Source organism: Halyomorpha halys, unplaced genomic scaffold (assembly GCF_000696795.3).
Source record: "Halyomorpha halys isolate HHAL.00 unplaced genomic scaffold, Hhal_1.1 Scaffold8.1, whole genome shotgun sequence".
Taxonomy (NCBI): Eukaryota; Metazoa; Arthropoda; class Insecta; order Hemiptera; family Pentatomidae; genus Halyomorpha; species Halyomorpha halys.
The window spans coordinates 926,024-938,232 of NW_027111933.1; the positions used below are offsets into that span (position 1 = coordinate 926,024).

Here is a 12,209-nt window from a genome sequence, read left to right on the forward strand (position 1 = left end):
ATCTCTTTTATTTTTATTTATATAATTTTTTCTCTCTCTAAATGATGGTTGTTGTCTTTTTGTTTTTATAGCCCTGATGAAGACCTAACAATCAGATCGAAATGTCGGCATTAATAAATATTTTTTTGTTTATTTATGTTGTTTCTTTGCTTGCCGCATCCCCCGACCATCTTCTACAATCAATAATCTACCGTCAACTATATACACCTCATTATAAATAACTTTTGGTTATTTGTATTTTTTTGCTGACCGCACCCCCGGTCATCTTCTCCACTTATAATCGAGGGTCAACTATCTACACAATACGTTTAGATTACAAAAATACGTTTCATATTCCGTCTAGCGGTTATCCACCTCACGTCCTGGCTACAACATGGAAGAAGGAGAAACCGCTCTTCACAAACTAATTGATGTTCCAACGTTCTCGGACTTCATCTGGAGGAGACATAATAAATACCTGGACCCAGTAAAGCATCAAACTAACCAACCCACTGTCCCAAATTGCCAAACCAGCGCCTCCACCATTGTGGTGGCAACAAGCAACATTATAGTATCTTGTAAATATTGTAAATACCTGTGGATTTACGTCACATCACCCACTAATATCACACAATATAACTCTGGTTATATACTTCAAAACATTGACTACCACATTCCTGTTTTAAAATGAAATCCAGTTTCAGAGAAAAAGAAAATCTAAACACACAGCGTACGTTAACTACCAAATTAATTATACTAAATTTATAATTTCAATTAGTTTTATTCATACATATTTTTCAAAAATCATGCGGAGACCCCTCACCTTCAAATATTTTAGTAGAATTCTCACAGAATCGAAACATTAAACCTCAGCTATTTCACTGTATACCTTCAAGTACCAACGGTAGAAAAAGGTTATTTTTAATTTGATTTATGTAACACATACGTAATGTAATTTACTAATTCATGTTTTATTTTCTGTTTTTGAGGGATCGGAAAAAAAATTAATTCAAATAATTTTCATTTGTATATCAAATAATTTGACAAAAAATAAAAAGTTTAATGAATTAAGGCGGAAATTCTTCGATTTTGAAAAATCTTATTTTTCAATTCATTTCTACAATTTGTTTAGAAAATCACTATGCTATTCTAAGAAAATTGTTATTTGCTAAAATCATTTTAAATAAAGTATTTCCATCAATTATTAGAAAAAATACTCAAATTGGTTTCGGTAATTACTGTTATTTTAAATGATGAAATGAGAAGAAAAACAATAATTCTTGCAAAGTTTATTTATATTTACATTGTAAATGGAAAACACATACTCACATATTTCATTTATGATTTAAAAATAGCATGATCAGTTTATAACTTACAATGTTTTATTCAAATGGTAAGAATTTCAAGTAATTGTTTAAGTTAAATTATTCTAAACAGTCCACATTTCCTTAGCTCTGTTTATTAAATTAAAATAACAAAACAGCTAATTATGGTTGTTGGTAAACAAAACGGAACGTTGCCTCCACTGTGCTTGTATAATTGTTTTAACGAAAAACCGGACTTAAAAACGACACTAGTGGCAAATTGGGGATCGAAATAAAAATAACAGTTGTTATTCGTTTCGAACAACAGTTAATTCGTTTTGTAAGGACAGTTGTTACTAAACGTTTTTGTTCTTACTATCACCTCTAATCTTTGTTCTGTATTATCACATTATTTTAAATAATAAAATCTTTTGTTATCTTACTTCGAATATTTGTTTTCTTTGATGATTTGTTTGGAAAATGATGATTGAATTATTAATAAGGAAAAGACTTTTTTTCAGTAAATCATAATGATTAGGAGTAAAAAAAAATCGCACATTTATAAATTTCTTTAATTTTATATTATTTATATACAACAAAGTTCTAAGGCCATCATCCCATTATAGACATTCTCACAATTTACAAACAACTATTTTAATTATGTAACCAACAAAGCAATAACTCAAGAGCTCAAATACGATTAATAGTTATATTGTCATTATTATTATTAACTATAATTATATTTATGATGCAATACCATTTCTCATAATTTTGTCCACTATATAAAAATTGTAATGCTAAATATTGTTATTTACAACAGTTAAAAATTGCATTGTCAATATTTAAAATAAGAAGAATCTTTTCGATTCAAATCAAGTTTACACTGATGATATATATAGATAACAGATGAATTACCTCCAAATTTTCTATTTTGTTCTGTATTTAAACACTGAGACATATTAATCATTCCAAAATTATTATTATTTAACTAATGTTGTCTTGATGGTACGCTATTTTATATTTCTAATTTATTTATGATATCTGTATGAAATTATTTGAATCAGTTTTCAAATTCACCCAATGTTCTAAGTTTTATATTATGTATATGTCTTCTATTATTTTTCTGTTTTTTTTTTATGTAATTTACTGCATCTAATATTCCCGTTTTTATATAATTTACTGTATCTAATATAATATATGCCAGGGCTCTAGTGTTTAATATATTTACAATTACTTTTATGTAGCTGATTTTTAATTTCTTGGATGTTTCTTTAATATTAACACAATCACAATATGACAATTAATCTGATATTTTTTTTCTACTTTGTATTATGTATTAATCAAATAATTACAATAAGGTTGAGGATGGCGATTACATTTATAAATGGGAGATTTTTTTCACTTCAACTTATAAAATAATTGGGTAACTCTTTCAGTAACTTGAACCTAAATTATTACCTAATACATAATAATTAGGTATACAGCCACTACTTCCAACGCCGCATTATACGTTTTGGTTGAACATTTTGTAATTTCTTGTAACAAGCTAAAAATTATCTCTTTTAGAGAAACATAAAATTAAAAAGAAATAGTATACAAACAAATTTGGAATTATACAAAATATTGAATTGAATAATACAAAATGATTGATTGATAATCATGGAATTAAACAGTAGCAGATCTAACTCAGGTCGAAACGTAGGTATGAATAAATATTTTTTGGTTTATTTATGTTTTTCTTTACTGACCGCACCCCCCGACCCTCTTCTCTAATCAATTAAAAGTTTTTAGTATGTATTTCTAAATTCTGAAGTGTTTAATTAGAAATCAAATAAAATAAATTGTCATTTATTGTTATAACACGCATTTATCATCAATTAAGAAGAAATATAATGAATTTGATAAATTTAAAAGGCATGAGAGATATTTAATAGTTACATTAATAGATTAATTAATGTTCACCTGAAACTATAAAACATGAAGATATTAGTTGGTCAGTATGAAACGAAAATAAAATAGGCTTTAAATAATGTTGTTAATTATTTTTTGGGTGCCGTTTTATATGTTTTAGGGAAAAGAAAACAAGTTTCTAGAATTATTAAAAATAACAGTAGTGAAGCATTGTAGAATTAAATAGGAAATATAATATTTATTCAGTATATGTGTTAGCATTCCTATGTTTAATTATTTCCACTTCTTATTTTCATAGTCCTGAAGAAGATCTCGAGTTAACAGAACATAAAACTACCCAGGAAACACATATGTATAATTATGTCGGCATAAAATAAATAAATATGGTTTTGTTTATTTATGTTGTTCTTTGCTGACCGCAGCCTCCGACAAACTTCTCCAATTATGTATAATTATATTTTACCGCCGTCTGAAATATTTTCAATAAAACTAAAAGCGAATTTATTTCATTCCCCCTGAAAAGGCAAAGCTATGTGTTGTGTCAAAAATAAATATTTATAAATACTGTTTAGGAAAAATTTTAAGTGAAAGATTGTAAATCGAATGTTTATACTGGATTGTATAAGATGGACAGCCAACCTCTTTTAGAATATGTAGTTGTATATTAATTACATTCGACTTAATTGGAAAGTGCGGGAAAAGTTTGGTTACAAATAAATAGTTATGCAGAACATGTTCCTACAAAAAATGTTCTAATGTAATACGAAAGTAGATTGATTTTTAAAATATACTTACTTCTCTGCACTTGTGGTCTCCAACGTATTCGCTGTTTCTTTTCCGAAGATCTATTCTCTCGTTTAGAAAAAATAAACTCTTGTAGGCAAACCATGTTATTCCACTTGGTGTACCATTTCTCATATCGTTCATTATTTTTTTATGTTCGCGGTAAAACTGAGTCTTCAAATTATGGATTTTTTTCTCTACGTCGCTGGCTGGTAAGTCAAGTTGTTTGCCGATTTTATTCAACACCATTTTTTTCTTGGCTCTGTCCCTATAGTCTATTGAATTTATGTCCCATAAACACGGCGAATCACGAAAAGATTCGATTAAGCTCATAGTTTTCTCCGTTGACCACATTTTCAAAATAAAATAAAAATAGAATAAAGGACACCGCGAGCATGGAGTACAGAAGCGATACTGAAGTTCCTGTCTCGGCCGCGAGAGGCTGCGCAACACAGTTGCGTACACACCTCTATACAAAGTCGAGCGACTGTATATAGACATGTAAAGGGGCTTTCTATGAAGATAATATCCCAGTCTAGGGGGGCTTCGTTAGATGTGAAATGGATAGACCGTAAGTGAATTAGAAGGAGTTGCGGTGAAGAAAAACATTAAAAAAATAATTTCAACTATTTATTAATTGTTATATCATAACTTTTTATTTGTATTATTAAAAAAATTACTAAACGTTGTATTATAGTAAATAGTAGAAGTTATTACTAAATGTAAGTTAACTATAATTTAATACAAAAACAAAAAAAAAAGAACTACAAACGTTGTTTGATTTTGAACTTGACTCTCTTGGAAGATATGAAAAAAAAAATCTTTTTTTTTGCTATTTAATTATTGCTTAATTATAAGACCTTATAAACTGAATAAAAAAATATTTCTTCAGTAAGTAAACCATTATTTAAAAAAAAGTACCTTTTTCGTTTGTAACCGCTACACAAGAACACCACTCCACTGATCTTTATCAAATTCTATCTACCTCATCTTCATGGTCCTTGGTAGGTTTAGCAATCATAACATCTACCCTTTTTTTTTTCCGGTTAGCTTTACAAACCTTATAGATCTTTGGCATCTTTCCTGAAGGATTCCTTCGAGCCACATGCCCCGCCCATCTAGACCTCTAGCCTTCATATCATGGGATATAATAATAATAAGAGTGTAAAAAAAATCTTTTTAGATCGACACACCGTTTATTAAGGAACACATAGCGTTATATAATATTCCGCTATAAAATCTAAGAATAACGGAGACGTAACCATAAAAGTTCATCAACCTGTAAAATAGTAATTAATACAATTTTATAGTAGTGATTCACTAAAATAACTATCAGGTTAATCGATCGAAATTTTCCTCAATTAATTGTCCTACAATTATTGACTATATGGTTTATAGAAAAAAAAGTTATAAATCCTAGCAATCAAATTATTTTTATACCAAGAAAATTTTTAAGAAAATAGCTTATTTCAGAGGTCAATAAAGATGTATTATTCTCTTGTAATGAATTTTTCTTTGTCTATTATTTAAGAGAGTAGGCGAAGCTGCAACGGAAGATGTTAATTTAAAACAAAACAAAACAAAGGTACTAAATTATTAATAAATATACATAGGAAATAATGAATAGATAAATAATTCGAATTTATATGTTTTAAATAAAAAAAATATAAATACAGACATGGGAAAAGAGGTACATGATGTACACCAACGCCCCTTGGTTTTTTTATTAATCTTTTTTAATTATCATAAGTCATTCTTGATGAAAATTTTAATTACTGGTTAAAATAATTCACAATCTCTTTTATTAACTTTATCACAATATCAAAGGAAATATTTCTTTTTCTATGAAAATATGAATGGGAATATTAATAATGAAAGTTCCCGAAAAGAAATTAATTAAATTCTCTATTAAGATAAAAATGGCATTCAGAATAATCCATTATGAACAAGGCAGAAGAAAACAGTGAATTATAAAATTAATTTCTTATAAGAATTTACATAGCTGGAATTGAGTGTGCGGAGTGGAATGAAATTAATTTTCTTGGATATTATTTTTATCAGAATACGGGGAGGAATTTTTAAAATTAATTTACTTCTAATTAATTTCTCAGAGGACGAGTTAGGTTATTTAAACAAATACAATTGTTTAAACTTCGTGAGTGAGATTAAATATCATCGATGAGAATGAAAACAGGAAAATTATCCCTTCTTGAAGTTCATTCGAGAAAGAGCCTTATCATCGAATCAACATTAAGTAATTGGGATGTGACAATATGTCTTCGTAAGGATTATCTAACTTATTTGACGGAAACTATTTACTGAAGTAATTTAATGAACATATGATATCCTTATACAGAATTATTCCGAAACATTTGAAGTGACATCATTAGAAAGATAATTTGTAAGTATAAAGGTTTAACTCTGGATAATAAAGTACCTGTATTAGAATTACCCCAACAATTTTTATTTTTAGGATAAGCTGCTGTAATTAATTAATTAAATATAACAATTTAGTTTTCTAAGTCGTGAAATAAATACAAATAATACAAAATTTATAAGGAAACGAATTGTCGTTATGAATTTTGTAATATTGATTATAGTATACAGACATGAACTTATATAAAGAAATTTAGAAATCTATAATAACTAAAAACAAATTTCAAGTGAAAATAAAGTCTTACTAAAGGTGGATAAGGTGTGGAATTAACAAGTAACAATTGGGTAGAGAACAATTTTTTATTACTATTTAAAATAATCAGGATTAACCCGACGGATAGGAATCCTAGAGATCGAATGAAAAATAAATAAGTTGGTTGTCTTAAAGCCCGTTTCTATGGTGATAGTAAACACAATAGTTGGGTCCAAGGGAGGAAGTTTTGCAGCCATAACAATCATGTAAACTATATTTTCTGTTATGGTAGAACTGTTGTACTATCAGATTTACTTTATAGTTGACGCTACCTGTCGAATGTAAACGTCTTGACAGTGAACAATCGTACCATATTACTTTACACTAGCCTTATATATGACTTATATACCTGCAGACGACGCAAGTGTGTAAGGAAGAGAGAGTGTGTGTAGTGTCATTCCCTATTTTTTTTTTTTTTCCGATCCCTCTAAAACAGAAATAAGTGAATTAATAAGTGCATTACTGTGAAAAAGAAAAGTAATTCGTGTTGGGTCTTACCTTTTACTACCTTTGGTATTTTAAGGTTACCTGTTATGTTTAATGTTATATATGAGCTATCCATTCTAAAAAGGAGCTCTTTTAAGTCCGGAGGTGAGAGGCCTCCTCGTTTTGTATCGCATATAAGATAAAAATAAAAAATATTAATTAATAAAGACGATATATAATGGTGATATAATAAGAAAAGCAGTCAGAAGTCGAAAGAGAAGTGTGGGGGAGAGGGAGAGGGAGTGCATCAGAGGATGCAGTTATGAGGTGATGTTAATAGGGTTTTTGGAACCTTTCCTGCCCTGCCACCTCGCAGGAAGGGGGGATGGAGTGAGTCATTCCCTAAAATTATTTGTTAACCCGAAATGTTGGGAAATTTGGGAGATTCTAACTTAGGTTTGTTATTTGCCTGCTTGACAGTTGTTTTTAGTAGTATTTAATAATCTCGTTAAATCATCCATTTACGATGTTGAACTGTCATTAAATTGAACTGTTAAGTTTATTCTCAGTTATATAACAGTCACGTATTGTCACACGTCTGTTGTAATACTACCTCGTCAGAAAACTATTACGTGCAAATTAATCTTTAAAATCTTTGTTTATTTTATTCAAACTTAAATAATTACTATAATATTACTTTTACAGCCAGCTGTAAAAGACATTGTTTAAATAATGTTATGTGGTAAATTTTAAAATGTATGTATATTAGTACATAAATACGGGGTAAACCCGAAATATATATGCATGGAATAAACTTCCATCTGAGCCCTGTTTCATAATAAAGTACAAACTAATACCATCAGTCTTGTAGATTTAACTTATTTCAATTACACAGTCTTGTACAATAGTAACTTGTACTTTGTAATTCCTGTATTATCACTAATAGTAATCCCTATCATGAAAAAAATAAGTATTTATATTATTAACAGACTAGTCTTTACACTTGTACTATGGACTAATACTATTAGCTTTCATTATGAAACAGGGCCCAGGAATGGTGATAATATGCTAGATAGAAGTTTTTTTTCCAACTCAACATATTAGGAAGTAAAAACAAACAACTTCACAGGAAAGAAAATTCAGAATACGTTTTACTGTTTCTACATCTTATAAAAACAAAAAACAAAACTTCTGAATGGTTCCTTTATGTTACAATGAACAGCTAGCTGTTCAAAATAATTATCGCCTTTAAATAACAGAACATTGTACATAAACACAACTCGGATTGAATGTTACAATCTCTGAAATATAATAGAATCTGGGGTAACATTTCTGGGAAATATTTTATTGATTACAGTGAGTGAGATTTGAGAGGGCAGACGGGAGGGGAGGGGGGCGCGTGGCCGACCTCAGCCAATGGTTTGTTCCCAGGCTTGCTGTTCCTAACCTCAACTGTTTCACTCGACGTCAAGCATTGCTGCAGACTAGTTCTCTTTGATTTCAGGATTCTATTATTATTGTTTAAAAGAGTATTTAGAGTTTAGTTAGATATTATAATTACTATTTTCGTAGAGATTATAGTTTTAATAATAAACATTATTATTATTTTTTATAGTTAAGTTACAATTTTTTAAGAAAGAATAACTATGAACAATAATGTATCAAGGTGAATGTAGCATGACAGAAGGATCGATTGTGAAGAGAGAGCGTAAAGTGCTGAAGTCTCAAAGGTGTGAATTGGTTCTGAGAGTTCTAAATTATTTTAAAGAAGAGAATTTAAACGATGGTCCTCTTATTCTTATTGTAAAAGTGTTGGAGAGAACTTCAGCAGCAACAAACATTTCTAAAAGAACTCTTGATAGGATCAACAAGGGAAAAAATCTAATGAAAAATGAAAATGATTTACGGTTTAAGACACCAGACAAGGTACTATCACGTAAACAACCAAAATCGACATTAGATTCATCCCAAGAAGTTGCTATACGAAGATGTATATATTCTTACTATCAGAAGAAAGAGTATCCGACGGTAAAACGTTTACTCGTTGCGTTAAAAGAAGCCAAACTATTTAATATCAGCACTTTTACACTTCGTATAATTTTAAAACGTATAGGCTTCAATTGGAAACAAAATAAAAAACTGCTTTTAGAGCGGCCTGATCTAGTATCATTGAGAGGTGGATTTATTAGAGACATATTAGGTGTACCATTTGAAGACGTTATATGGCTTGATGAGACATGGATTAACTCGGGTCTCAGTAAAGCTCACGCGTGGACTGATGATACATCGTCAGGAAAAATGATTGTTCCAATCGGGAATAGTACATGGATCGTATTGGTTCATGCTGGGAGTTGTGAAGGATTCGTCCCAAACGCCAAGCTATTATTTAAGGTTGAGAAATACACAGGTAATTGTCAGGAAGAAATCGATCATGAAATATTCATGAAATGGTTCACAGATCAGTTACTACCTAATATAAAACCAAAGCGTACCATTGTAATGGATAGCGCTTCTTATCACAGTGTGCTTAAAGAAAAATACCCTACAGTGAACTGGAGAAAAGAAGACACAATAAAGTGGATTTCTTCAAAAAATATTCCGTTTGACGAGAGTATGTATAAAGGTGAACTTTTGGAAATAGTTAAATTTCACAAGCCAACATTCCCTCCTTACGAGATTGATGAGATAGCGAAGAAACACGGGCACAATGTACTACGCGTTCCACCCTATCATAGCAACTTTAATCCAATTGAATTAATTTGGGCACAAATTAAGGAGTATGTGGCTGAAAATAATACAAGTTTTAAAACTAGTGATGTTCTTCAACTAACTGAAGATAAAACTAATGCAATCACTCCTGAAGAATGGGCTGTAGCTGTAAATCGTACAAGAAACATTATACAGGAACAAGCCGAATTAGAAGGAATAATTGAAGAAAGAGTTGAAGAGACGATAATGTCACTGGCCAGTACCAATTGCGATTCAGACGAATCTACTGATGATGATGAAGAAATGGATGAATCATTATAACAATACAAAATAAATATATATAAAAAAAAAGTATATTTTGTAGTTTTCGTTTTAAAATGACTGCAGCTGATGATCGTCAATAAGCGTAAAATATGCAATCATTACCCAACGTAATTAAAAAAAGAAATTAAATCAATTTGGCTTCTCAGTTACTACAATTATTACAAAACAACAGTTACTACATTATAATTGAGTAAGGTTTTAAAATTATGACAATAGACAATCTTTTTACTTTTTTTTATAAACCATGGAATATATTTACAGTCAATTGGATTAAATTCAACTAAACACGAGTAAAAAATTACTAATATCACAATTTAAAAAAAAATTACCTACAATTCAAAGCAAAACACAGCTACATAACCGACTTTATGGAATTAGCAGGTACCTGTGACAACAATATGTTTGTTAGGTTTTATCACAAGAGTGAAGGGATTGAAGATATGGCAACGCAGCACACTGGGGACCTTGAATATGGCTCAGTCGCTCAAAACTAAACAATTGTTTTGTTTATTATTACTATTTTTGTAACGTTATATGAAATAAATTATACATTGTTCAAATAAACTTTAGTTTGGACAATAATTAATTTTTGGGCATTACAACATTACCTAGTTAATTTTTTTGTATCTTAATTTGTGACCATGAGTTATTGTTGTTACTACAAGCCACAAATACGATGATTAATCATTGAATTATCAATTTGTTCATTTGATTGTTAAATTATAAAATATTATCATAATTTAATGATCGAATGAAGATATATAAAATTAATTAATAATTTGCTATGTAGTTCGGCTTAAAATAATAATTTAATAATGTAATTAGCATATCTCAGGCGTGAAGTAACACCTAATTTCAAGGCCTTATTTCTATTTTACATTTTATTTCTAGCCAATCAACTATTTCTTGCAACAACAACATGTACATGAGATAATAAAAATAATCATGCAACTGCTTTTTATAGCATCAAGCAACCGTTAGTGACTATACAAACTGTTTTTAGAAATACATTATTCTTACTTTGTCTTCCTCTAGATTTTCTGCGTCATCAGTGTTCCTACATCCTTTAGATTTGACCGTAGGCAACATAAACAACAAAGGTTCGTAGCCAAACCAACTGCACTTTAGTTGAGACGACACATTTTTCATCTTCTTATGTTTCCTACGGAACTGCCCTTTCAAAGTGTGCATTTTTTTTTCTATATCCGCAACAGAGAAACTGAATTTATGAGCTAAAGTATTCAATGTTTTGCTTTTCAATTCAGGATTTCTCTAGCCGTTGTAGTAAACATCCCACATCTCTTCTACAAACTGCAAGGTTGACTCTGTACTCCAAAACATAGTAAAAAAAACAATCAATATAACAGAAAATGCTCAATTTAAACGTCAAAATGTTTACAGAATGAAGCGGAAAACAAGAGCGTGTTATGATTCACGTGCACACTGGTCCATGTTGTGCAACAATGAGTGAGAATTCCACATCGGACGGGATTCAGAAGACACAGAAAATACTAGCCACCAACACACTAGCTTATCGGTACAGTTCGGACGCTGGCGAGAAGCTTCGCCGATAATAGGCGTCCCAATGCGTACTAGGCTTTACAGGGTCAAACATAAATTGGAACCTGAACGAAAACAATTGAATAACTGTCTGATACATAAGCAATCAATGTATCTTTTATTTAATGATTTAATCACGAAATCTTTAAGCATAACTAATATTCACACATATGATAAGACAAAATATGTGGTATAGTTGAAGTTTGATAGGTACTTCTGGAATCGAATCCGACAATTAAGGTGGTATCTGTCACCAGCCGAGGGTGTTAAGACGTCGCCTTCAACTGCCTCGTTACGGCATCGGTACCGGTTCGGATCTGGCCTTAATGGCCGATTCTTAATTCGTGGCAGTATCACCTGAAGGAAACCTGTCTCTATCACCCTGGTTAGAATAGGATGGTAACCTATAGATAATTTCTACTCCCCGTAAGTAAACAATAGTCTTCGATAAACGAAAAAAAAATCCAATTGTAGTAGTCAAGTTATTAATCATTAATAGCAACTTTAAAGTAATAATAATATTA

The 12,209-nt window shown here is 30.2% G+C and overlaps 1 protein-coding gene and 1 long non-coding RNA gene across 4 annotated transcripts in view; both read left to right on the forward strand.

Annotated features, from left to right (window-relative positions):
* LOC136796350 (uncharacterized) overlaps window positions 1-12,209 on the forward strand; it is a 201,575-nt gene that overhangs the window by 84,173 nt on the left and 105,193 nt on the right. The window lies entirely within an intron of this gene.
* LOC136796349 (uncharacterized) lies at window positions 8,568-10,599 on the forward strand. Its single transcript, XM_067049856.1, has one exon. The coding sequence runs from the start codon at window positions 8,749-8,751 to the stop codon at window positions 10,120-10,122; it is 1,374 nt and encodes a 457-aa protein (XP_066905957.1). The 5' UTR covers window positions 8,568-8,748; the 3' UTR covers window positions 10,123-10,599.